General features: G+C 40.4%; 1 protein-coding gene across 11 annotated transcripts in view; it reads right to left on the bottom strand.

Moving 5' to 3' along the window:
• Positions 1 to 2298: 2298 nt before the first annotated feature.
• CELF4 (CUGBP Elav-like family member 4) overlaps positions 2299 to 27045 on the bottom strand; it is a 715283-nt gene continuing 690536 nt past the window's right edge. For 9 of the 11 annotated variants that reach the window (XM_048930944.1, XM_048930951.1, XM_048930947.1 and 6 more), the window contains exons 12-13: positions 26125 to 26291; positions 2299 to 3298 (exon numbers count right to left, since the gene is read on the bottom strand). In XM_048930944.1, coding sequence (XP_048786901.1) covers positions 26164 to 26291 — 128 coding nt within the window. In that variant the 3' untranslated portion in view covers positions 2299 to 3298; positions 26125 to 26163. Of the gene's footprint in view, positions 3299 to 5174; positions 5263 to 26124; positions 26292 to 27045 lie in introns of all 11 variants that reach the window. The other 2 variants (XR_007373866.1, XM_048930945.1) reach the window with 2 other exon arrangements.

The following is a 27045-nucleotide window of genomic DNA, read 5'->3' as shown; positions in this document are numbered from 1 at the left end:
ACTCAAAACTGGCTGATATCAGAGGATGAACCTCTGTTTGTCTCCCATGTCCGTACAGCTTGGGGTAGGATGCTGAATTGGCTCTGGGGAAGAAACTGGAGACCTAATCCTCATTTTCTAGCTCAGTGGTGTTTGAGGCTGATTCCCTCACATTAATCCTCTTCTGAGCATCTTCTGTGCTGTAAGCAGAGATGAGACTGATGAATGTGCTCCTCTGCATTTACCCTTTCTTTCAGATGAAAAAAAAAAAAAAAAAATACTGACCATATTCCCTCCCAGTATTCATCACCTGATTTACATTTCATTTATTTCTACAGCCCTGAACAGACATTAGTAACTCATAATAGTAATAATAGGAGTTTCTACTAATAGAACTCCTTCCATCTGTGGAGTTCATATTATGGACAAGCACCATTAGTCCTATTTAGAGATGAATTTAGCTGGCGCAACTTGTCCAGAAGCAGACATAGCTGCAAGTATTGGGACTGAAACACAAAGATCCTGATTTCAGCCCTGTCCTCGGCTCAGCTGACCTGGTACAGTCATTTGAGGGTGAGGGAACAGCCATCATTCAAAGAATGAGATGTGAGGGAAGCTCAGGAAGAAACTGAACCTCATCTCTGGAGACTGCTGAATTTCACAGGGTTGTCCCAAAGCAGCAAAAGGAACAATGTCCCAAGCTCTGGCCTCTATACTTATCAGTATGAAAAAACCGTGAGCGTGAAATCAAACAACAGGCTTCAAACAGGAGCTACAATGACTCTAATTTGTATGTACCATTATTTGATCTACTAACCTACTAGGTTTAAGGTAAACCACAGTGGAATATCAAGCAGACATTAAATGAAACAGTGTCATTAATTCAATCCAATGAGATATGTTTTATATAACAAAGGGATTTGTTCTGATACTCAAACAATGTATATTAATGAAAGAGTTGAAATAGATTCATTTCGTTCTCAAAGCAAACACATTAAGGAAAGCCATCAAGAAGCAAAGAACATGGTATTTTTTTTTAAACTGTGCTTTATTTAGGGCTAAGCTGGAAAGCGTCATTCAATAATTACAGAAGATTACAAGGAGTTTTAGGGAATTGAGAGTGAAAGAGCAGTTGTATGGAACTGCAGCTGCGTTACACATCTGTACTTCCTAGCTGTGGGCTCAGTCTGGCTGTCCTTGCTCGGGCAAAATACCCAACATGTCCCAGTGGGAGTTCTGCTGGAGTAAGGACGGGAAGATCAGGCCCATTAGGGAATTAAAAATTAAAAAAAAGAAAAAAGAAAAAAAGAGAAAAAAAATGAAAAAAATGAAAAAAAAAAAAAAGGAAAAAAGGAGATTGAGATCAAGATAAAAATGCTAAGAAAAACAAACGAGAACATTAAAACAGAATTAAATCCAAGAATCAAACAATTATCACACTGCTCAGTCAATGCAAACAAGTGTGAGAATGATGTAAATCAAGTTTTATGACTGTGAAAATAAATTATAATAAATATGATATACTTTAAAATATATGTGTTCTTAAATAATTCATTGTTTTTTTCTGAGTCAGATTTTTTAAAGCAATGTCTTATTTTTTAACTGCTCTAAAGTCATTTACCAAAGATAAATATCGTGCTTTCATTAAATAGTTTTCCTTGTTTTTCTCTATCATTACAATTAAAAGTCCTACAAAATATGCAAATTTATTTACAGAAAAACAGAGCCAGCATCTATTTTTTTTTTTTAAACATCCCCGTTTCTCAAAATTCCTTGTAAACAGTTTCAGAAGTTCTTCAAAGAGATTGTTTGCTTAATGTTTGTCTTATACTTAGGTTTTATACTTAGGTTTTTTTTTTTTTTTTTATGCTTTTTTAATTTTTTTTTTTTTTTTTTTTTTTTTTTAAGTTTAAGGTTTCTAGGCTAATCACTTGCCCTGAAGGTTTCTAGAGCAAATATGGAAGCTACTGAAGCATAGGATGATGGGAATTTCGCGGACAGCAGATCATGAAGACATGAAGCGTTTAGCTGTGTTTCGTTGTTCAAGTTAGAACTAACGTCTGATAAAAAGACAGCTGTTTTGTTTCCCATTTGCATTGTCTACAGAGTCGAGTTTTATTCTGTTTATTTTGTTAATAGCTGGAATGCTTGCAGTTAAAAAAGCTGCCATAATAGCCATTTATCTCCTTTGTCTCCTTAATAAATAACAGCATCCAACAGCAATTGGCAGAGTAGGAATTTATGCTCAATCTAAACTCTACAAAAATTACAGTTCTACAACATCTTTGTTTTAGCATTAACGCTAACTTCTATGTAGTATTTTTTTTTTGCTTTTTTGTTTTTTTTTATTTTTTTATGTTGTCTAATTTTTTTTCTATTATATAGGTATTTTAAACTTTCTTTTTTAAATTCTGTACAACTATTAGGATTTTAAATGGGGAGAGTTAGAAGCATTTACAAACCTTTTCTTTTTTTGTTTTCCATTTTAATATCAACCATCTTTCCTTTCTCTTCTCTTCTATGCTTTTTAGTGTATTTATTTAAGTTTTTTCTTTTTTGCTTTTCATAGATATCCATCTAACCTGCCTTTAACAGCGCAATCCTTACGTATTATACAGAAAACCATATGAAAGCTTCATAGACTCTAATTAACGTATAACCAAAGAACCTCCCAAAGTATCAAAGAACTATTATCTTGCCGTTTTAAAAGCATTTAAGCATTTTTTTTTTAATTTTTATATATTTCTTATAATCGCTCTCAAAAACTGTTTTAGGAACAGCTCAGAGAAAAGGAAAGAACTTCCATATTTTACATACAGCTACAAGTCTGCGGTAAAAAGTTTTGTCCTTTGGTCCCTATATAGCTAAGGAATGACAGATAAAGATGCTCAGTGACTGTTACCATGGGTCGCACATGGTAACCGCATCCTTGGTGGCAAACAGGCACTCCTTTGTCAGTATCCAGGTTTGCATCTCCTGTTTGAAGAAAAGCCGCTGTGGTGATATCAGTGTTTCTTCAGAAATCCTGGTTGATCTTGTTCCTGTTCTGATTTTACTTATGTGTTTGTTTGTTTGTTTTCAAGCGCATGTCCTTCGAAGTCAGCAGATGTGATACTTTTCTTGAAGAAATGTTACAGTCTAAACAATCAAAGAGAGAATAAGTCTGAAGTCTTCAGCTTGATTGATATTTGCTGATATGTCAAAGGTGTAATCCAACAGTTCCCGTTTTTTTTTTTTTAATATAGATATACTTTTTTGTGTTTTTGTTTTGTTTTGTTTTTGTTTTGTTTTTCTAATTGTGGCCCATTCAGCTGCTGCCCTAAAAAATGAAGAAGATCATTGCAAATTAAATCAAAAAGGGAAGGGGGAAGTAGGAAGGGAGGGGGATATTTGGGAGGGGAAAGAGACCTAAAAATGAAAACAAAATTAAAAACAAGTCTGTTCTTTTGGGCCCAATCCTGCTCCTGTTGAAAGTAATGGGTGTTTTCTTCTCCCTTCAATTGGGACAGGATGGGGTTTCTGCTTTAGTGGTTTGCTTTTTGAGTCAATGGCTCTGATTCTGCTCCCACTCTCGTCAACAGAAAGATTCTCCTTGACTTCAGTGAGAACCGGATCAAACCCAAAGTGAGCAAGGTAGTCACGATCATGATAGAGAAAAATACAATTGTTTCTATTAGTAATAATAATCATAAATCAAAATAATAGTGAGGGATGTCTATTTAAATCTGTATCACTATGTATGTACAGATAACTAAGTTTTAATTATTTTTAAGTGCCACTTTACCATGCCAGATCACAATCTTGCTTGGTGGGCTTTGGTAGTGTGAAAGGCATTGAGAAAGAATTCTTCTACATTTTAATGGGATGCTGTCTATGACAGTGTGTGAGCGTTCTGTGGAGACATAGCTGCCAATAACATCTACATCTTTTGTGAATGTCAGAAAGTGGGACTTTGAACAGGTAATTTATAGGAGGTTAAATGAAAAAAAAGACTGTTGGAATAAACTTTTTTTTCTTTTTTCTTTTTTTTTTTTTTTTGAAAAAAAAAAGTAAAGCTAACATTTCTTAAATAAAAAAAAAGTTATTTAAAAAAAATGTAATCATGATCCGACTAGGCTTGACATTTAAGTAGGATGCTTAATCATTAAGGATTAGCTCTTATCTCTTTCTAGCAAGCAGGTTCTTCTTATACACTTGGTGATTTATTACATCAAGAAACTTAGAAACTGCAAAAGGTCCACTCTGGTGGAAAAGTGTCATGCGGAATATCAATCCATGCTGGCAGGTTTTCACACTGTTGGTTCAACAAACAGCAAACCGTACACAGCAGTCTAAACAATTACAACACCAAAAATAATAATAGAATAAAAAAATAAAAAACACTTGTCAAGGACCCTTTTTCAGTTGTAAACAAAAAGATGCATTTTGCGTTTTGATCTGGATGTTTTTGGTTATTTTTTTTCCCCATTCAAAACAATCCCTCCCTCCCTCTAAACAATTAATTTTGTCTGGAGTTGCTGTAATACAGAACCTTAGAATTAGGAATTCTTGAAAAGACATACAATGAGGCTTTTCTTGGGGTTAGTATATATATATATATATTTTTGATTGCTATAGTTTTCAAACTACTGTTACTATCATTTTGCTTTTTGTTTTATTTTTACCATTTGTTTTTAAAATTTTGGAGAGTGATTTGAAATATCCTAAGGGGTAAAAAAGGCATCAATTGAAAAAGGCCCCAAATTCTCCAGAAAAAAAATAAAATCACAAGATTTTCAGTGCAAAAATATTAACCACACATTTTTTTCTCTCTCTTACTTTTTCCAAATTATCTGTAAAGTTATAACAATCCCATTTTTTTCTAAAGAATTAGGAATCCATCTTTTTTTTTTTCCTTCTATGTGACATCTAGAGAAGCATAAAACGCTGACGAGAAATCAAACGACAAATAAAGAAACCACTGCAAGCACCAAAAACGAAACGAAAATGAGCACAGCAAAAAATTGTGGCAGCACAAAGTCAAAAAAGGCACATGTGATCATGACTGGCCAATCATCAACTGATACAACATCCAAGAAAAATGCTTCAATCACGGCACCTGCACGAAACTTGACGGCATGTCATGCAACCAATTCTTAGCTTGTTACATGACGCCATCATGTCACACTTTCAACTTCGAGTTGATTTGAACTTACGGCCTGGGGGACTGTATTCTCCACTTTCATGTCATTACGTGAACTTTTTTCCTAGCTCAGCGCGAGACTGTGGTGGATTTGACTGGCTCTTGGTTGGTTTTGTTGGAATTTGATTGAATGACAAAAGAAGAAAAGATTTTTTTTATATATATATATTTATATATAGTGTGGAAAAAGGGAAAGGTAAGGAAAGAAGATATATATAAAAATAATAAAAAAAAACTTACAAACACAGCATCAGTCAAAAAGCTCTAATGGAAATACTTGCCATTAAACTATATAAAGCAAAACAAGAAGGAAAGCAAAGCAAAGAAACCAAACAGAATTAAAGAAAGAAGGAAGAAAAAGAAAGAAAGGAAAAAGAAAAGGATGGAGGAGGCCTAGCCGGAGACACGCACGTAAAACACACACTTAAATGTAGACACACAGTCAACAGTGAACAGTAACAGAACGCTGTGCAGCGGCTGTTGAGGAGAGCATGCACTGAATGAATGAGCGCAGACACAGATCGGTTTGCAAAGTCTGGAAAAGAAATACATCCGCTGCCAACCAGAATGCTTTTGTTAGCACCAGCCTCTCCCACACCACCCCCAGCCTCCGGGGCGTCGTGGGACAGCTAGCCAAAGTCCACTGGGAGCTGTGCCATTTCCTTGGACAGACTCGGGAGCTGGCACTGCTCTAATGCAATTACATCCCAGAAAGTTTAAAGTCATGGGGGAGTAATAGACCAAGAGCTGCTTTGGCTACTGAGAATTAAAAGAAAAAAGAAAAGGAAGAAAAAGGAAAAAAAGAAAAAGAAAAGCAACTACTGGCAGTTGTTGCATGTCTATGTCTATTTAGTGGTTATTAGGGCAGCAGGCTCTGGATACAGCAATGCTGGTATGGCGTGAGAAGCAAACTTGTAGAAGGACTCAGAAGACATGATGGTCCCTAAATCAGCATCATTAAAAGAAGGAATTTTACTGCTTTGGTGTTTGGCTTTGGCCTGATTAAAGAAAACAAAAATGGAAAAAATTGAAGAGAGAAGAGGAAAGACCAGAGGAGAGGAGAGGAGAGGAGAGGAGAGGAGAGGAGAGGAGAGGAGAGGAGAGGAGAGGAGAGGAGAGGAGAGGAGAGGAGAGGAGAGGAGAGGAGAGGAGAGGAGAGGAGAGGAGAGGAGAGGAGAGGAGAGGAGAGAGGAAAAATAAAGGAAAAAAATAAAAAAAGAAAGAAAAACGGAAACTGCCTAGGATTGGTTGCTGCAATCTACAGAAACACTGTTTCTTTCTTACTAAGGAAAATGTCCCTGTATTGGCCCAGGTAATTTTGCCTCAGTAAACACCAAAAATCACTGAATATAATGATACACTTGTCTTAGTTGGCAGATCTGCACCCTGTTCTCAGGTACTGCATTTCTACCCCGCTGGCAATGCTAATATCTTTCCTCCTGCCTATTTCTAAAAAGTCACTGTATACAACCAACACGTCACCTTTTTTTTTTTTTTTTTTTTTTTTTCTGAGCTGAAATATGCTTTCTGGCTAGTGCCGTTATGCTCAGCTGATGAGACAGTGAACTAAGCCCCTGAACTGAGCATTGGCTTCAGCTCCATGCCTTGTCCACAGTTGGCTGCTGCTTGGTTGGAAGTGTCTCCTTCTCAATGGCCTGGTCCCAGAACTATGCAGCTGGATGAGCTGTAAGTGTCAGCCTAAGCTTCCTGGGGTTTGGGTGAAGAGAATAGACTGCTTCCACCAAAGGCAGATGCAAGATTTGATTCTACAGTCACTTTTCAAGCAAAAAGGAAGAAAACTGTCTTTCTGAAGATGCCCCAGGGCAGAAATGTTGTCACTTATGTCTCTGGACACTCAAGAAAAAGCAGTGTGAACAGTACAGATCTAGGCTGTGCTTAAGGAAGCAAAACAGCATCCCTCTTACCCATGGGGGCATTTTTGGCTACAGACAGCAGTCACAAAGGAGGCCACACCATGGTCACTGTATCTATGTGCCTATGACCATAGACGCCACCTCACCTATGCCAGCTCAAGACAACCTTCAGGGTGAGGAGGGGCTCTTGGACATATCCTTGACTGGGAAAAACCTTTTCCCTTATGGCTGGAGCAAGAAGGACCTCAGTGGTCTGCTATTGGCTTTGGAGCGGCTACTACCATCCCTCTGCCCATCCTCCACACACACCTTCAGACAGTGGGGATGTGACGTGCACACACACATATACACACATATGTACAGATGAAGGATTAGAACTTGCTGAGGCTAAAACAACAAAACAAAACAGAAAACATGCTTTCAAATGAAAGTCAAAGATGGTCATCCTGTCTGCCTAAATCTGTCTAACGTATGGGTCTGTAGCACCTCCTTGTAGGTAGAGAGTAAGAGATCTTTGGACATCTCTAAAGAGATATCCTGCCCACACAGGTGAAGAACCTGAGCTTGGGCAAGGTTTCTAGTAAGCAGTAATGCTTTTACATCAATTGACAAATGAAATAGACTATCAAGTGCCCAGTCCTCTTTTTTGGGTCCTAAACTCAGGCAGACTTTCCCTCTGGAGGACTTCAGAGGTACATGCCTTTCTTGGTTGATTAGGCAGAGGAGTCAGATACCTATCTGATGAGGACTGCTTGATCAGAGGCCTGGAATTGAGAAGCAAGTTAGGCATCTGTGTTAAACAGGCTGGACACCAGCCAAAATCATCTGTTTAAGGAATGCAATTCACTCTTCTGGGGAAAGGTATACCCAGAAAAGCAGCCTTGGGTACTGCTGAAGTAAATTTGTAAATAGAAGTGTTAGCGTTATCAAGACAAGTATATACACCCTAGTTCAGAAGTTGTGCCAGGGAAACAAAGAGGAAGCATACTTCCTGACCACCAGGGGTCTGCACAGAAGGACAGATTAGGAAAAATATCTTTGCTTCAAGTGACAATGACCAAGAATGTGCTGTGCTGAGCAAACCGTAGCCAAATGCACCTGGTAAATGCCGGTATTCCTCCAAACAGCTTCTCATTTAAAGCCTCTAAGTGGAACTGGAGACCGTCTTCTTTGAACACTGAATGGAGATAATGGCTTAAAGCCCTAATTAGGCTTCAAGTCACAATATCTCCATCTGAGAAAAGGACTCCAGGTGGATTTAGTGAGGAGAAACAGGACTTGCAGCCCACAAGTTCACACATCCTAAAGGATCCCTTCTGATCAGAATGTGAACCACGGCCAAAAGGAGTGTATGTCTGTCTTGATTATAATGAAGATTTGAATGCCTAGCTTTGATGGAAATGGTCACATTTTAAGTCTTTAACATAAAGGGAAGCCTTCCTGAAGATCAGCAACGTCCCTCACGTCCAAATCTAATTTTTCAGCTATAAATACATATTTCTGCTCCACATTAGGCTGTGGCATTGCTGAGACCTGACAACGATATACCTGAGGCTTTGCCGAGACTGCTAGAACATTTCTTGAAGTGTCTTTTGCAGATGCAAATTGCCTCAGTGTCAACCAGAGTTGGATTACTACTTCTGCTACTGAATATTTTGGCGGGAACTAGTGAAGGACAGGCCTTTCCCAAAGACCCTAGGAATGTGCAGATGATCTTTAAAGTACGCGGGCTCATGTGCTCTTTTTCATTCAACACATAGTCTAGGGAATGTAAGGCTTGTGGGGGGACCCTTGACATACCTCTCTGCCTGCTGTCAGAGTATGAATGTATCTGCTCGGCTTGCAAATAGAACCAATGGCACATGCAACATCACTTTTGTGTTTTCAGAAGACCACAGAATTGGCCCAGCACTGCCTCTTCTGTAGTGCACTCCAGGGTTATGCTCTCCTCCCTCCACAAGTATAATGTCTTCCATTCCACAGTTTTCCTACAGTGTCCCTCCCCCTACTCCTATTTAGCCAATTCTCCATGGATCATCTTCTCCATCCCTTTTTCTGTGCAATCTCACAGGCAAAGAATCTCTCCCTGAAAGGACTCAAAAGCCCTCAGTTCTTCCAGCACCAAAGTGACAAGCTCTTAAACTAAGTCTCTTTTGATGACTGAATATTGCTCACTCCACATGAAGGTTTCTTTACCTTTATGCAATATCCATTAGCCTCTGTTCACACACTCATCCAAAATGGGAGTCCAGACCCTGTCCTTCTGCCTGTTGGAGCCTGTGCCTAAGAACACCTCTAGCTAGGCAGTGGAAATATTTTTCCTACGGCTGACAGATCTTTACAGCTATTGCCTCTGAGGCTGATCAATATTATTTAATTCCCAACCTGTGTTTTTCTCACTTGCCTTTCTTCTTGTTTCTATAGCAATTTTTCGCTCTGTTTTATACCTCTGCACCAACTTTCTCCGAGCACTGGATGGAAGTGCCTTCCCTCTGCCTCAGTCTTCCTCCTCACCACCCTCTTCCTCACGTGCCCCTGCACGAAACCTGTCCAGTGCAGGTGGAAGAAGGACACAGGGCTCTCCAAAATGAGCTCCATCCCTGCAACAACCACTGCACATAAGGCTGTCATAGGGAGTCCAAGATCAGGAACTCAAACATCTTAGAGCAGGGAGGGCACTATGGTCAAGGAGATTTTGCATCCATGCTGGGATTAAATGAAGGCTGATCATTTATGCTAAAGATCAGTGCATTTACCTGGGCTCTTGGGGTGCTATTTTTAGGAAGAAAAAAAAAAGAAAAAGAAGAAAAAGAGTGCTTTTGTCAGATGCTTCAGTCCTAACATCTGAAGGTTAAAAAATGAGACAGATAGCATACGTAAATCTATACATACATGAATATGCACACATATATATCATACATATGTATATGTACAGAGGTACTATATATACATATATATCAACAGAGACAGTTACACGTATACAGATATAGAAGCTAATGTGATCTAACAGGGAGATGGGAGCCCAGCATTTCACATGCTAAGGTTTTCTGTTGTTTTTTATTTAAGATGCTCGATGTTCCTTCCTCATTTTTCCCATTTATAAATTAAAGGTGACGATAAAAATTAGCTTTTAAATTGTAATGTCCTTCTTTCAAATAACTGTATGACTTACTTGCTGTGCAGTGTTGTTACTAGGATTGTTCTCATTTAACCGTGTTACATTCAGAGCTGGTTGAAAAATGGCCATTATTTTCCAGGGGAAAATTGTCATTATTTTGGCTTTTCTTCCTGTAAATATTTTAGTTTATAAACAAAGCAAAACTGGGATGGGGGAGGTGGCTAGAGGATGAGATTAATTTTTTTTTTTTTAATCAATCTGAAAACCAGTCCATTTTTAACAGAAATTTAGTGTTTTGAAGGCCAGCATTTTTAATCAAGACAGTTTTGTGGCTTTTTTTATTTATTTATTTTTTTTTTTTTCCTGTGTGTTTGCTGTTGGCATTTCTTTTTTAATCTTCTAGAATGAAAATTTGCTGCGGAAACATCCAGTTTGGTCAAAATGTCACTTTTTGGTCACCCCTTCCTCCCCCAGCCAGTTTGATGAAAAAATGTCAAGCAGCAATAGTTGTGTCACCTCTGATTTATCTATTTTTCTAGAGCCATTAGTCTCAAGCAGCAGATGAAAAAGCACCACACTGGAGCAGCGGCTCCTGGAGAAGCCAGCCTGGTCGGTCAGAAAATGTCACTGGTTCCGTGTGTGGTGTTTCCATTCTCTCCCTGTCCCCAGGTGGTAGCATGAGTGGGCACTGCATGATAGGGACCACAGGGGGACACCCCTAAGGAAATTTGGAAGAATGGAAAGCAAAGGTAGGTAGAGTGGGATGAAGGGTGCTCTGATCTGCCCTGCACTGAGGTTGTGGTACGAAGCTGTGGGGAAGGACTGAATGGAGCTCTGTCTGCCCTCCTCAGCAAGGTCCAGGATTTATCTGCTCAAGCAAACACAGCCATACATCCTGTTCCTCTCTCAGCTGTGCTTTACCAGCTTTGCAGACAAAGGTCAGTGCAATAAACTCAGCCTGTTTCGGGAAGCAGGGCAGTAGTGATGGTAAAGGTCAAATGTATGTTATGTGGTTACTGTTCCAGCAAAGCCTGTAGCCTCTTCCACTTCTGTTGGCCAGCTCAGCAGCTCCGGTGCCCTGAGGAGCACATGTCTTGCCTCGTACAAGGCAATCACTCCTGCTTTTGCTGCTGGAGAACATTAGGTGGGAGAGGAAATTAAGCTGTGTGGAAGCTACCTTTCTGCACATAATGAAAGGTTCTTTATTACAAGGGGGCCTCAAGGAGTTTGCTATCTCCTGAGCATTGTACCAATAGTTTAATTAAAAAAATGTACATGGTTGAGAACCAAGTCTAATTGGGAAGCTGTGAGCGAGCCTCTGTGCCCTGTCTTTGCTTACTTCTGCTTTGTTGTTTGCTTTTTTTCCCCTTTGTAGACTGACAAGAGCTTATCAAAATGCTGATGAACTGAATGCTTCACTCTTCCATTTTTGCTGCTGAGTGTTAGACAGAGACAAAATGCCCACCTTTCCTTCCTTTATTCCTGCCAGACGATGGCACCTCCAGGAATCATCTGAAGGCAACCAGGGGAGGTTGTGGCCGGGAGATGAGGAGACCCCATCTCTCCTCCGAGCTGAAGTCAGGAGTCCTCAACTTGAGATCTGCCAGCCCTGCCACATTTGGGGTGGTGGGGTCATTCTGTGCCCTATGGCCACACAAAACTGCTTTGAGGGCTGCAAATGCTGCTCTCAGAGGCAGCTGCAGCTTTGCATAGCACTTGGACCCTGCAGATGTCCCGTGCCTCCTTGTGACATACAACGGGACTTTACCCATATCCTGCCAAGCCAGTTTAGCACCACTCCTAGCCTACGTATTCTTCTGAATTAGAATGCAGCCAAGAACATATACTCCCAGCTTGCAACACTCAATTACTCCTTCTGATATTTTATTTTTTTTGCCTGCAGCTTCAAATTACCTTCAAGGTGCACAGTGCAATTAGCTAAAAATATTTCCTGCTTCGTTTTAATTGCACTAAAACTCTAATGCACCTCCAGCGAGGAGCAGTAAGGTGGAAATTGGTGCCCCAAATATTTCAAATTGATTAAAGCCCAGGATGACTCAATAAGCTTACATAGTTCTATTAATTATTAAATGTTATTAATTTTTTTGTTAATAAAAAACCCTTCCTGAAGCCACATTCCATAAGATGCTTCTGAAACAGGCTACTTTCACTGAGGAAATGATAGTTCTTTCTGAATTTGACAAAGATAGGAAAAGAATTCCTCCATGTAGCTGGAGTGGTTTCTATCTGAAGAATTCACAGCTCTTGGCAGATTTTATTATCTCTGAATTTGATTCTGAAAACACTTATGTACGTGACTGATGTATGTGACTTATGTATGTGACTCATTTCTCTGCTACAGCTGAAGTATTTATATGGTTCTTATTTAGAGCTGGATCACGTTTTTTTCAAAGCCTTTCTTGGTTGAAAATGCAGGTGATCTGTCAAACTACGATTGCTTAAAAATAAACTAAAATTTTGTCAGAGAATTAAAAATAAAGAAAAATTTCTTTGAAGGCACTGAGAAGCAGTGTAGCTGGCTCATAAGATTACTTCAATGTACTATGAACAATTATTGAAAATAAACTTCCACTTGCATTCATGAAGAGTTTGATTAGTCTCAGACCTTTGGTTTTCTGGTTCATTGTCACCTCAGACAGCCCATGCCTGCAGCAGCGCTGGCTGGAAGTGCTATCATCCTCCATCTCAGAGAGCTGAACTCAGGGCTGGACTCCTTTAGCTCTGCCATTGAGGTTTGTATGGGATTTCTCCATTCAACTGATTTTATTCAAAACAAACCTGTGCGTCTCACGTGGCTGAAACAGCAGGTCACTGCTGGTCTAGCTGACTTTAAACCCATCAGGAGTCCATTGCATGAGCCATTCAGCTGCCAGGAGTGAGGTGTTGTGGGAGGCACTGAGCAGCCAGAGCTGGAAAGCCCTCCAGCTTATCTTGCTACAGCTGCAGGCTGAACCATAAACTGCTGTGAGGTGCCAATGCTCCAGACTTGCACCTAAGCCTGGTAATTTCATTCCCACATGTTGATATTATTAGACTTATTGTTTTGGGATGTAGAAAAATATTACAGTCATCTGAGGTCCTGAAATTTTGTCAAAGGGCTTCAAAAAACCTACAGAAGGATTAATACGTATTTTAATTTCTAGGAGTATAATCTATCTATCTTATCTATCTATCTATCTATCTATCTATCCATTTATTTTGCATTTTTAGTGCCAGTGTAAAAAATTCTGAAAGGTGACCACAAATGGACTTTGGAAGTATTTTTACTTGCCAATACCAGTGTAATATCTGAGTGTGCTGCAAATAGTTATCAGCTATCAAATGCGCTTTCCAACTTGTATAGCAGTTGGGGTCTGTGTGCTATATGGATGTGCTTAGGAGGAATAAAGCTGAGACCCAATAGCTCATTTCACACGAGCTACCCAAGATATGTCAGATGAGCAAGATTTCTGCACTACAATGAATTCAATGGATTTATCACTGATCTCATACAAGTGATAATGTTAGTCTAACCTTTGTGCCTCCCAGTGCCTAAAGGCTAATGATTTCCTTAAACGAGGAATGGTGGTGGGATTGAGAGAGATGATGTGCATCTCATCCATTTCCATGGTTGTGAACAAGATTTGGTAATAACAGTAGAGTCCATTGCAAAAGTCAGAAAAAAGCTCCCATCTCTGCAATGCTCTCCTCCTGTACTCTCCAGGGCAGGAACAATCTCTGATCAGCTCAGGAACCACTTATGTCAGCAACTAATTCTTCCACAATTTTGAGGAAAAATGAAGGTGCTCAGCCTCTTGCCACAGGGCACATTGAGAAGATGAGTGTCTGAAAGAAACCCAGCCCCTTGTTGGTGTGCAAGTCCATTCACTTGCTTGCTCTGAAGCAAGACTCCAAGAAGGCAGGTATTGGCTCCTCCTTCCCCATGGGAATACAGGAGACAGATTAAAGAGAAGGGGAAAAAAATCATTTCACAGCTAGTCTGCCCCGAACAAGGAAAGGTTCCTGACACCAACAAACTAATCAACGCTGAAAGCTTATGAGGTCAAGGTTTCCCTTCTCCTCCATTATTCTTTTGACTTTTTCCGACTGGCTGGGACTTGAGCGCTGCCCTGGCAAGTCTATAAATATAAAAACCTTTCTTGCTTTCCTCTGGAGCACACTGAAGACCATTTGAATACCTGTGGGGAGAAGTTAAAACTAATGCAACTGAATGCAACTCACAAAAAACAGCTTGTCCAGCCAATCTTCAAGTGCTGACCATAAATTGCTGTGAGTCAGACCCAAGAAGCTTTCCATGCTCAACATGAAATGGGAAAGGCAGCTCTCCCTCCTAAGAGCAGGCAATCTGGATTTAGTGTTTCATGTGGAGGATTATGGCCAGGAATGTTAATGCCAAGGAACATGTCAAGTTTTCTGTGCGGTCTGAGCTGTGCCTTAAGGAGGGTGCCCAGGACTACCAGGATTGAGCTCTGCACATGTGGGCTGTTGTTCCCTAGGTTCTGTACATCCTTCCCTGTGCTCCCTCATCTACTCCTCAGGCTACCTGGATGGTCTGCCTGTTCACAGCTGGTGGAAGTTTCCCTGACCCAGCAATCAAGAAAATTTCAACATTTGTAAAGTCATTTTCACTGGCACCTCTACAATGTGAAACACACCTGGAGCAAAAGGAGCATCTCTCTCCATTATTGCATGGAGAGGGATGACAGTCTAGAAATATCCACCTGCACAGGCTGGTTATGAGGATCCCTTTCTTAGGCTCTTTACATGCTCTGCACTGCAGCACAGGGATCTTTACTCAGCAGCCTTTTAGAGGCCAAGGAAAGGCTGCCTCCCTCCATCTTTCCTGTTCTTGGGTCCTCTGTTTGGCTCTGCACTACTTCAGTGAGTACACTTGCTCTGTGAGAGGCTCTGTTTGGTAGAAAACAGGAAAAGAAAAATGTCCTATTCCTACCAAGGTCTGACAAACAGGAATCATAGCTGCAGCATAAGCTTCTCTGATGGATTCGGCTTCAGCAAAATGAAATTAAGATTTCAGCAAACAAGCCCCAATTCCGTGGTACCAGTAGAACAAATGACATCTGATAATTGCTAACTCCTTTTGCTTATTCTTTGCTCTGTTCACCCCATCAGTCTCTCCAGATTATATTTTCAACTGAGTTTAATGAACGCCATTTATTAAACTAACACCAGGGTTCTGCTCTGGCCTCAGACAGATGTGCCTGCTAATATGAATCATTTTGTTCAATTGGATTATTCTGATAAAGAGTGGATCCCCACCACTCTGCAGCACACAAACAAATGGGGAACAGCTCGCCTCCAGTTGTGACCAGCCGCTCCTGTTCATTAGGAGGCAGCTCCAGGCTCTGCAGGCAGCTTGGCAGGGTGGTGTCCCTACCGATTCCATCAGCTGATGCTTCTGCTTCGCTCCACATCCCCATCTCACCCAGACAGACCAGGTCTCAGCACAGCCCTGAGCCTGGCTTGTCATGATGAGAGCATCACCATCACCTTTTCTTTCACCAGCTGCATGGGCAAGAGGGTTCACCTTCTCCTTTGTCAAAATGAATACTCCTTATTTGAATATACACTAAAATCCCCAAACTGTATATTCTTTTCTGCCTGGTGTGCCATGCCTGACCTCTTTTACATTGACATCTGAGAAAATGTAGACTACTTATTTGCTATTGATCCCTCTTTACTCTGATCTTCTCCAATTTTTTGGGCAAAGAGACAGGGATGATATGCTTTTAAAGGCTTAAAGTACTTTATGAGTCAGAGAAAAGGGATAAAATCCGTTTGAAATCTCTCTCTCTGAGGTATCCTCAGTCTATGGTTTGGGATTTTAGCGTTGAAAATGTTGGGTCAATCTCTGTAATACGCTGTGTTCAGGCACCAAACATCCATCTATCTGTCTATCTCGATACAAATCCTACCTTCTGTGAACCATAAAACTCCTCACTGAGTGACATTACCACTTCTCACATCGACAGAACATACTGCGCACACATATCTCAGGGAAAAATTACAGTGGCAATGTGAAAGATCAAAAGAGAAAAGCAGAAGATTTCTCTGCTACCTGACTGTAAGTAGCTAAATCCCACAACAGGTCTTTAATTGGCAGAAATCATTATTGTTCCACTAAATCCTGTGTTTTTTTTCTCCAGGTGTAGGGAAAGCTCAACACTTCCAAAACTAACTTTGATCCTCAATAAACTCATTCAAGTGTGTTTCTGAAGGAAGAAATTTTCATTTCAATCCTGAGTAACACTCAGGAGTTACTTTCAGGAGTCACTGTTGAGAGCCAGAAACCTGACTATGAGAAAGTGAGGATGCACTGACGGAGAAAAGACCCCAAAGCCAGCCACGGTGCTCATCCATGTGCCATTACTAACAGTCAGGGAACATGCTTTTCTACAAAGCCATCTGCTGAGATTTGTGTTCCTGTGCTCAGGTTTCAGTTTAAGAACACATTTCCTTTAGTATAATATTCCCTTATGTCTGATCAGGATCTGTGGACCTCCCTCCGCATTGTATTGGATTGATCTTCATGAGAAACAGGAAAAAGACCTACATGAATTCCTGATGGGATTTTGTTTAACATTGTCTGTAGCAAATAACGTAGCAAATAAGGCTGAGTGGAAAACAGAAAACCCTTAGCTTCAATCCTCTGCTCTTCTGAATTCACCAAATCACCTAAGGATCGATCCCGTTTCCTAGAGTGGTTGTTGGACTGCCTGTCTGACCAGCTTCCCATTGCAGCACCTTGTCTACCATGGTGGAGCGATGTGTCATGTAAGCAGAATGGACAGGGGAAAATAAAGAGAATGGAAAGCATTCACTTGTTATATGTCAGAAGAGATGGGGTGTCATGTCTGTTGATGAGTGGGAATATTTCTTCAAGAGGGGAGGAAAAAGTTAATCATATTCAGCATAGACAAATCTGCAGCTGACTGCACAGCCCGTGGGTTTCATGATGGTCATGCTGTGCTCAGAAACTGGTCCAATAGCTTTCCAGTCCATAGAAAACAAGGCAAGGAAAATCTTTTTTCTTTTTGAACAGTCCGCTTTTTGGGGAAGACATTGTATTACAGCACTCAATTATGACAATCAGTGTCCACAGATCTCCCAGATCAAACAAAGATGTTTGTTGGCTTCAAGAACTGGGCTTCACATAGACACAAGTCACAAATGCAGTCATGTCCTTGCTATGAGGATTTTGAGAAAGCTTGAAAACAGTTTATTTCCTGGACTTGAAGTGCAAATTGCTTCTCAGTTCAAGGAAGAAAGACTGTTCCAGCTCTGTTTCATTGCTGGGACAAAGCATGAGGCAGCTGGGAAACACAGTCATGCTGAATAAGCCATCACTTGTCCCAGCAAGGAATGGGTGCTTCAAACAGACCAACTGCTGGATCTGTCCTACACAGAAAAAACAGTGCGTCTGAAGAGGTGGGGAGGACAATATCTCTAAAACAACAGGAGAAATAGTAATAGGAGAAATAGGCTTTCTAAAAAGATTTGCTTGAAACCATAACTTTCATGGGATGACAAGAGAATTTCTCTTGTTTATAAGTCCTTGTAGTGAAAAGGTGTTTTTCAAATAAGCCAGAGCGATGTGTTTGGAAGTAGGCATGTCCATTCCCTTAGTCTCTGCTCTAAAAAGACTAGAGTGGACAGAATAGGGATGTTGCATCTCCCTCTAGAATTGGAAATGATTCAAATATCTCTGCAATAGCTCTTCAAGGAGATGGTTAAGTAAGTAATGGTGGGCCTGAATCCTTGGCTGCAATACTTCAGTGTCACACCATGAAGTTCACAGCAGCAGCTGATGGATGCTGTCTGAGAACTTCACCTGATCACAGTGCATAGTACCTTTCTGGAAGGAGCATTGAGTTTTCATTCAGTGCACTTCTTGGTTGGGAAATGACTGCTGTTCTTGTTTTCCCCTCCAGCTCAGCGTTCTACCCAGTCTTTCAGAAAGGTTGGATGAAGCTCAGCTTAGTGGAAAAATGACCAATTTGAAATAAAAGCTGTCTTTTCTCTAACTGCAGTCACAAGCAGGTCAAAAGACACCTGAGAAACAGTGTTTGCACTGCAAACCTTCAATTCTCTGCTACAGCTGAATCAAACACTTCAGAGACCAGAGTTTTGATATTCACTTGTATCTGGCCAAAGTTACTGCACCTATGAATTATTCAAATATGCAATTATTGCATTTGATATATCACTGGATATAACTGTGGGAATGAGAAACAGTGTTCTAGTGCAGCTGATTGTATATGCCTTCCAAACCATAAGGACATCAATTTAAAGTGCTCACATTGATGGAGCACTCTGCAACCCCTTATTAAGATTCTTGCCAGCTCCTGTAGCAGTATTCCCCTGCAGAGTAAATTTCATGGAGTTTTTTAGCCTCCCTTTCCTTTATACCTACAGTGTAAGTGCCAAACACTACCCCATACAGCTTCAATTCATGGTTCTGCAGTAACTCTGAAAGGTCAGTAGCAAAAAGTTCAGTTCATTTTCAGCCTATTGATCAATGCTGCACAAGTAACCTGAGTCCTGTGAACCATGTGTTGCAGCTGACTTGTAACTCTGACTTCATTGGGAGCTTCCCCCATTAACCTCCTGCTTTTCCTTAGGGCCCGAGGACCGTCCCCTGAGTGATCTATACCATCCATACTATCTTTACCTGAACGAAAAAAGTATTTTCACAATGCTGATGTTTTCTTTCAGTTAAGCACATGAAAAGCAGATCCATTATTCTTCAAGCACGTGAAGAATGGGAAAATCTAAGAAGAGTATCTCTTGCCTGAAGTCCTATACTGTATGGTCGCTCATGTTGGGCTCTGAATGACTTACCTTTTTTCTCTCTCCTGGTACAGGTATTTACAAACTGGCAGCATATTTCTTTCTCATCTGCTCACTAATGGCTACTGCTCTCCCCAGTGCCCCACTGTCAAAAAGATTTTTCTGGTTTGTCCCTTATTTTAAGGTCTTGTAGGACCTTGTACTGATTTTTCCAAAGCCTCTCTCATTCTGGATCTTTCCCCTCTCTCATTCTCTTTATACCTATTTTATTTGAAGGAGATTGCTTCTTGTCAGTGTTTGCTGTTGCTGGAACAAACATTTTGGCTATGCATGTCCTTTGTGTTTTTCCATCTCTTTGGCTCTTGCTTCAAATCACTGCTGTTTAAAGCATCTATCTTTTCCTTTGCATACATTTTCCAATTTTTCTTCAATTTGCAATGCCTCCTGCATTGGCCCAGCAAATCTCTGTGCTGGCTGAATCAAATCAAAAAGTTCCTTCAAAGACCACTGATTGTGGGTTACTGCAGCTGCCCATTAACTGAAGGAATTAGCACAGGAAGGCTCTAAATCTGACCTGCTCAGCTGATGAGCAGTGACCTGGTCTCCATGAGATCCCATACTAATTTTTTACATTTAAGGGGCTAAATACAACCCCCTCTCCCACTGCCAAGCAACCCCAGGGCTTTAAGGTTTTGCTGTTGAAAGCCTTCGTACACGGCACAACCACAGCAAGCCCCTGGTCTTTTCACAGCAGGGAAAATGCTGGTTGCATCATCGGAAAAAGTTCTCAAAAGCCTCAGAAAGTTTACGTTAGAGCATCAGGATCAATTGTATCACAGTGGGATGAGAACTGGGATGCTGCTTTCATATGTATTATTTAATTTTGAAATAATTGCATTATCTAACGTTTAAAAAAATGGTGACATGGGTTTTAATGAAGAATTCATGCTCTGTACTGAAGAAAAGTACTACGGTGTTGCATTGTGCTGCTCTATCACTCCCATGACAAATAGTGCGGATCTGTTAGTGACCTACATGGACTCATTTAGATGCAAACACAGCAATACTCCTGAAAAGCTGCCCTGCTTTGAGGAAGAACAAGTTCCAAATATTGCTGAATGGAATTCAGTCTCAGAGCAGTAATTACTGATTGTAATTTTGGAGTAAATGCAGTAATTAATTATTGTCGTTTTCCATCAGTGCATTATATTGTGTGCCAATCTTAGAAAAACTACAATAATTAGCAAATGCGGTTTTTCATGCTCTTGTATTGAAACTGGTTTATAGAACAGACATCAGAATTTTACCATCATAAATTTATTAGTAATTTAAATGGGCGGACAGGTTAAAAATGATTGGCCTGAATAGAAAAGGTTTCCTTGTCAGTTTTGCAAACAACTTAAGCAGTTTTGTTTCCAACTCCCCCAGTCACATCCAGTTCCATTCTCTCATGTATGAGCACAACAGTGTGAAGTTAGGGTTACAAACACACTATGAGGGACGTTTACTTTAATCACAGTTGTCAGTGGAAATTAAAAGGAAAAGTAACCCAAAGAAAAAAACTGGCCGAGCTGATGTTTTTCCAGTACCTAAACAGACTTTCACAACTGAAGCTGTGGTCTCATTCCCACTTTTTTCACTTGTATAAAGCTTGTGCTGGAGTACTGTTTCGATGGAATGATGCTAGTGCAAATTTCTATAATGTAAGCAAGTCCCAAGTGATCTAAGTGATGGCTAATGGATGCAAATGACAATAATCTGTGCAGGAGAAAGAGGGATTGGTTAGCATCATTGCAGGATGCATAACTGCAAGAAATGGGATTAGGTCCTGAAAAAGGACGTGTAGTCTGAATCTCAAGCTGAACAGCTGAGCAGCAAACAGTGAGATCAACGCAACTGCACAACAGCCTCTCCCTGGAGGTGACAGAAAACTGTCTGAGAGGGATAAGCAATCCCAAATTCACTAGCACACTTCCATCTGACTTTGCAGTGATGAGCAACGATAACAGGAGGAAGTCATAAATGCTCCATTTACATCCGTTTTTGGTTTTGTTTTTCATTTTTGTCTTTTTTTCTTGTCGTGAGTGATCGGCATTTTGCTTGTTTGTTTGATTGTTTTGTCTGATAATATCTGCTTATTCTGAAATTTGTTTTTGTTTGTTTTCTTCTTATCAAAGAACAGAAAGTTCAAAATGCAAAGCTTTCTGCCTTTCTTTGGTAACATATACATTCCAATGGAAAAAAATATAAATTCCTATGGGAAAAAAATCATCACCTATTCCAGCCAGCTGTGAAAACAAGCACCTCACTCATTCTACATAAATCACATATCAGCACATGATCAGGAAGCTGTAGGGAAGACCTGGACATACTTTCTTTTGTATTCAAACTTTGCTCCGTGTTATTTTCTCTTAAAGAAGGAGGTTACTTGGACAATGCATTCTCTTAATGCTTTGCCACTACTCCTCTTAGGAGAGGAGCTTATAAAAAATCATACTGCTATTTTTTTCCTATCTTCAGTATCACTTCCACCCCACTCACTCTGTGTCACTCACATGTATTTTGTCCCACTCACTTTCATGCCAGTCAGTACTTCAATTTAGACACATCTCTCCATCTTTAGCTTTGAATAAAACTTCAATAGTAGTGTATCTGAGGTGGAAAATAACAGTTTTCCAATGACTGGTCACTGAAATGAGAGGGTAGTGAGGTGCTGGAACGGGCTGCCTAGAGAGGCTGGAGATACCCTGTCCCTGGAGGTGTTAAGGGCTAGGTTGAATGGGGTCCTGGGCAGGCTGATCTGGTATTTGATATAGTGGTTGGCAGCCCTGCTTGTGGCAGGGGCTTGGAGCCTGTTAATCCTTAAGGTTCCTTCCAACCCAAGCAGTTGATAAGATTCTATGAAATGGAGGCACAGGAGGAATATGGACAGAATTTTCACTGCTCTTCTGTGCATGAGCAATTTAGTTATACTGCAGTGTACTTAAAAGCTCCTAGGAATGGCCACCCAAGTGAGCCGTGGATTTCAGTACTTTTTTTCTTCATTATTTCATGCATTTACTATCTGAAAGACATATGAAGTGCCTTCGAATCTTTGCTTTCTGGTCCTAAGGGGGGATTTGTAATAGAATATATTGATTTTGGCAGAGTTGCCTCAAATGATCCTCCTCTTTATTTTTCTTTCTATTCTCCCAACCCTATTATTTTTTTATTTTTCTTTCTTTTTCTTTTTCTCTTTTCTTTTTCTTTTTCTTCTTCTTTTTTTTCTTCCTTTTTCTTTTTCTATCTTTTTTCTTTTTCCTCTTCCTTTTTCTTTCTTTCTTTCTTTCTTTCTTTCTTTCTTTCTTTCTTTCTTTCTTTCTTTCTTTCTTTCTTTCTTTCTTTCTTTCTTTCTTTCTTTCTTTCTTTCTTTCTTTCTTTCTTTCTTTCTTCCTTTCTTCCTTTCTTCCTTTCTTCCTTTCTTCCTTTCTTCCTTTCTTCCTTTCTTCCTTTCTTCCTTTCTTCCTTTCTTCCTTTCTTCCTTTCTTTTTTTTCTTTTTGCTTCTATAACCATTTCTTTAATTATGAAGGAAAAAGAGAACAGAGGCAGCCATTTTGAAAATATTTTGACTTCTGAATTCTTCAGAGCTTTTCTTTCTGCAGCTTATGGACTTACTTGCCACATCACAGAAATACTTTCACTGTGTGACAGCAACTTCCTTTGCAAGGAAAATAAGGGACTTCCAATCACTGTGGGCTAGGCTAATTGTGCCCCAAATGGGAGATTTATCAGTTAAAGAAAAAGTGAATTCAGAATTAAAATAGAGTGAAGATCTTTCCTTCTTGGTTGAGAAAAGCACTCTAGTGGATTACACCAACCTGGGTGTTTGCTTTTGTTTTATTTTGTTGGCAGCTTCTTATTTTTGGAAGGGAGTTTGATAAAACAAAGATCTTTCTTAGGAAAATCCCAATTAGAAAGTTTCTTGAGCACACACTTGAAGTACATGAGTAACTGCCCCGATGTCCATATGGTTATTCATATGCTTCAAATTGGAACTAAGGACCCTGAAGAGCCATGACCAAAGCAAAAAAAAAATAAAAATAAAAACCAGTTACTGTATTTAAGGGAGTTAAGGGAGCTGCTTGCTCTCATGCTTTGCAATAACTATCTGTGCTGTGGACATGCAGACCTAGCTGACTTCTATGCTGGTGGTTTTAGGAAACTTATTGCTGCATTGTCAGTCTACTGAACAGACAAATCATTGACTGCCAATAGCATTTTGGTGACTGGAGTTTGCACATCAAACCAGGCATGGGGGTACACTAACACAATAGAAATACTACTTTTTTGAAAGAGTGGTCAGGCACTGGGGCTGCCCAGGGAGCTGGTGGAGTCACCGACCCTGGAGGAGTTCGAGGAAAGTTTGGATTTGGTGTTGAGGGACATGGTTTAGTGAGATCTATTGGTGATGGGTGGATGGTTGGACTGGATATCTCGTAGGTCCAACCTTTGTGTTTCTATGATTCTGTGATTCTGTAATACTGAGTCAAAGACAACTGACCCTTCTCTAAGTACAGCTAATTAGTGAGGGTTTAGCCTCGAGGCCTGCCTGCAAACTGCTGTACTGGGCCACCATGACCAAAGATTCTGTGTTTGCTTAGAGTGCTGGTATGGAGATCTCATAGCACTGGAAATCAAATGAGCTGAAGAGAGATCTGGATCTAAGCCTTTCCAGTCACTAAGTGTCCTCTTCAGTCTCCTTCAATACAGTAGTTTCTATGCTAAATCAGATCCTTTCTTGGGATACATTCCTTATGTGCCCACCTGAGGCCACGTACACATGGCTAATCTCTTTTGTGAGGTGCACAATAAACTCCCAAACACAAAGCTTTCTTCAGGATAACTCCTTTCTGCTAAAAGACAGGTATATATTCAGCTCATTCAATGGGTTCCTCAAGATGGGAGTCTATGTGAGAATAAGGACCTTTGAACTGCATCTACTAAGTTCTGGTAGGGACTCTGCTTCTAAGAGCAGCAGAGGCACTGATCTGGTGATATTGCTGGCAAGCAGAGCAGTGAAATCTAAGTAAAAGCTTGGAAAGTTAAAGGACTTGGTAAGCAGAAAAAAACATTCAAAACTGTTCTTGTGCTTTGCAGAAGCAAAGAAAAACATGCTTTAGGAGAAAGATTTGAAATTTCATTGCCATTTTACTTGGTGGTTCCTTGACACATAAATTATTAGGGAAAAGCCATAACCACCACCAGAATTCTAGTCCTACTACTGCGTTGTGCTATTTTTTGGAAGGAAACTAAGACCTCGAAGTCAGCCTTGTCATGAAAAGCTAGACCTAGAGAACCTGTAATTATCCCTGATGAGGAAAACACAATAGAGTCATACCTGTGGAGTCTACACCCTGCACCTTCTCACATAATCATGAGAAACAAGCATATCCTCAGTGATCACAGCTGCCCTACAACAAAAGTCACTGCTTGGAGCCACACAACTGTGGAGATATTTATTTGCAGGTGTTATCAAAAATCTCCCAAACAAAGACAATCCCTGCTTTAGCAAAACAGCAAGCATGCATCTCCCCCAACACTTCCGTGCAAAACCTGCATTAAAAAAGCCATTGTGATGAAGCAAAAAGCATTTTGATATGAAAACATATTTTGGTTTCAAGAGGCCTTGCCATAAGCAAGTAAAATAAAAGAGGTATTTGAAGAGGGAAAATGCATTGAATGCATGACTTGGTATAGTCACATATAAAGGAGTTTCTGAACTATGGAGGTTGTATCTTGAGTCATTATTGTCATAGAGATACTAAAAGTCCCTGTGAAATTAGTCCATACACCTAATACGTTTGTTGCACATTTTCATCTGCTTCATGTTGTCTTTAGTGCAGCACCTCTTTCAAAGACTTTCTGATTCCATTTCTTGATTCTCAGTAGGAAAGATACTGCTCTGAAGACCAGAACGAAGTATTTTCAAACATTTTAGAGATATCAGTGAAAAATCATTTGTGATCATTTTGTAGTTCTTTAAGACTGTTGAAGGTAGGGACTTTTCTACCTGAACCTTCGGTGGGTCAAAAAAAGCCTGAATCAAAATCGCTGAATCTGAGATGTTATGGACATAATGGCCTGGAAAGGTCACCTAACCCATCTCACTGTTACTAATTTGAGAGTGTAAACTGCTTGTTGCAGCTTAGGGGCACTGAAAGTGCTAGCTTTATAGGGCAATCTGGTGTGGAATGGCTTTAATAGCAGAGACTTCCCATCTCTGTAAGAAACATGTACTCTTCTATATTCATATTTCTCTAAGAATTATCTGGTGAAAAAGCCAGCTAGTGGTGGAAAACATTTCCATTTTTGAAAACATTCCCATTTTTGTTATTGCTGATAGGTTGGATTCCAATGAAACAAACTTCTACTTCTGATATTTTTGACACTTACATATATTAGCTGTCTCCTTTCCCAACAGCACAAAGTGCGTGAGTGTAACAATGAGACCCTGAATCAGATTTGTCTAGGTCCTCACTCAAGCAAAGCCTCCTTGGCTTTGATAGGGCTTCATCTGTACACGAAATTTAACAGATATGAGCATGGATCTTTCTATTCATTTCTTGGGAACAAAGAAATTAGGGGTTATTTAATTGTCAGGAAGACATATTAACATATAGTTATTATGCTGAAATGAAATTGGATACAGACTACACTGCATGAAGAATGAAGAATGCTTTGAAACATTTGCAACACAGAGCTATTGAGACAGACACTGTGCCAGTCCAGTCACCTGGGATTACACTGCAACCCAGTCCCATTGCTTAATTGCAGATTTTCTTCAGCAAGAAGATCTGTCTTTGGCTGAGCAAGAGGAATTCGGATAACTGCTGCCTCCCCTCTAGCAACCAGGAAGACTTCCTAGAGATGCAGGATGCCACTAGGGGAGCCCTTGTTTAAGCATCCTTCAACCTCTCATTCTAATGAGGCACAAACAGTTCCTCGTTTATGTGCAGGTGTGTGTCTATGTGGTGTGGCTCTAGCCAGAGGCCTGAGTGGAAAAGGCAGAAGCCAGAGAGTTGAAGAGCTGAATCTTTTTGAGGGTCTACAACACAAAGAGAGGCTACAACCACAGCTGACATCCCCTTCCCCATGCAGTTACCTGTGCTAGTGCTTTATATCCAGTGGTTCCCATAACTTCTCAGTAGGGACGATTAGCATCCTTTGGCCTCTTCAGCTGCACCTTCAGCCTCTTCATGCCAATCTGGAAGCCATTCATAGCTTGGATGGCAGCTTGGGCACTGGCAGGATTGTCAAAACTCACAAAACCTGTCAAAACATGAGGTAAGGCAGAAGGTTTAACATGCTGAAGGGGGCCAAGGCACGTACATGCAACGACCACTGAGAATGAACATGGGGAAGGGCTCAAGGGTGGTGGGAAGGAGGGAGTGAGCAGGTAGGAGAGTGTGTGGGTGGGCAGGAAAGTGAGGAGAGGATGGTTGCCAGTAGGGGACGGAGGGTAGGAGGGGTTGTTACAGATCAGTGTCCCAGGACTCAGTGCCTGGTCTGAGTGCTAATTCAGACATGAGGCTACGTGAAGCATGGAGGTTCAGATGCTGGTGTCACAGTATCAAGCACAGACAAGATCTGGGTTACCCTAGAGCTGGGTGTCAGCAGATGCAGTGCATGGCTCAAGGCATTTGTTCTTTTTTCTTCTGTAGTGACCAGAGTACATCACTTTCTCCATCACATACCAACATAACTTCTCCTTTGCCTTCTAATATTCAGAATGAAGCGAACCTGATGCACCTACCGCTACCTTCTTATTATGGCAATATAAGCAAAATGTGAATTTAATAAGCTCTCCATTATGGTATTCATTGGCATGAATAGTTTGATTGTTGGCCACTTAAGCAATGTGAGGAGCTTTATTAACTGGCAGTTACTGCAGACCTTTACTTTATGTTGACACTGCCACTGAGAAAGATGAACGCTGGTGCTTTCCTAAGATGGTTTCTATAGGTAGTTTCATACCTTGTCAGCATATCATTCAATCAGTTGTGGAGTGCATCTAGAAATAGAA

The sequence above is a fragment of the Lagopus muta genome, chromosome Z (assembly GCF_023343835.1).
Source record: "Lagopus muta isolate bLagMut1 chromosome Z, bLagMut1 primary, whole genome shotgun sequence".
Lineage (NCBI taxonomy): Eukaryota > Metazoa > Chordata > Aves > Galliformes > Phasianidae > Lagopus > Lagopus muta.
This window is presented reverse-complemented; position numbering and strand designations above follow the sequence as displayed.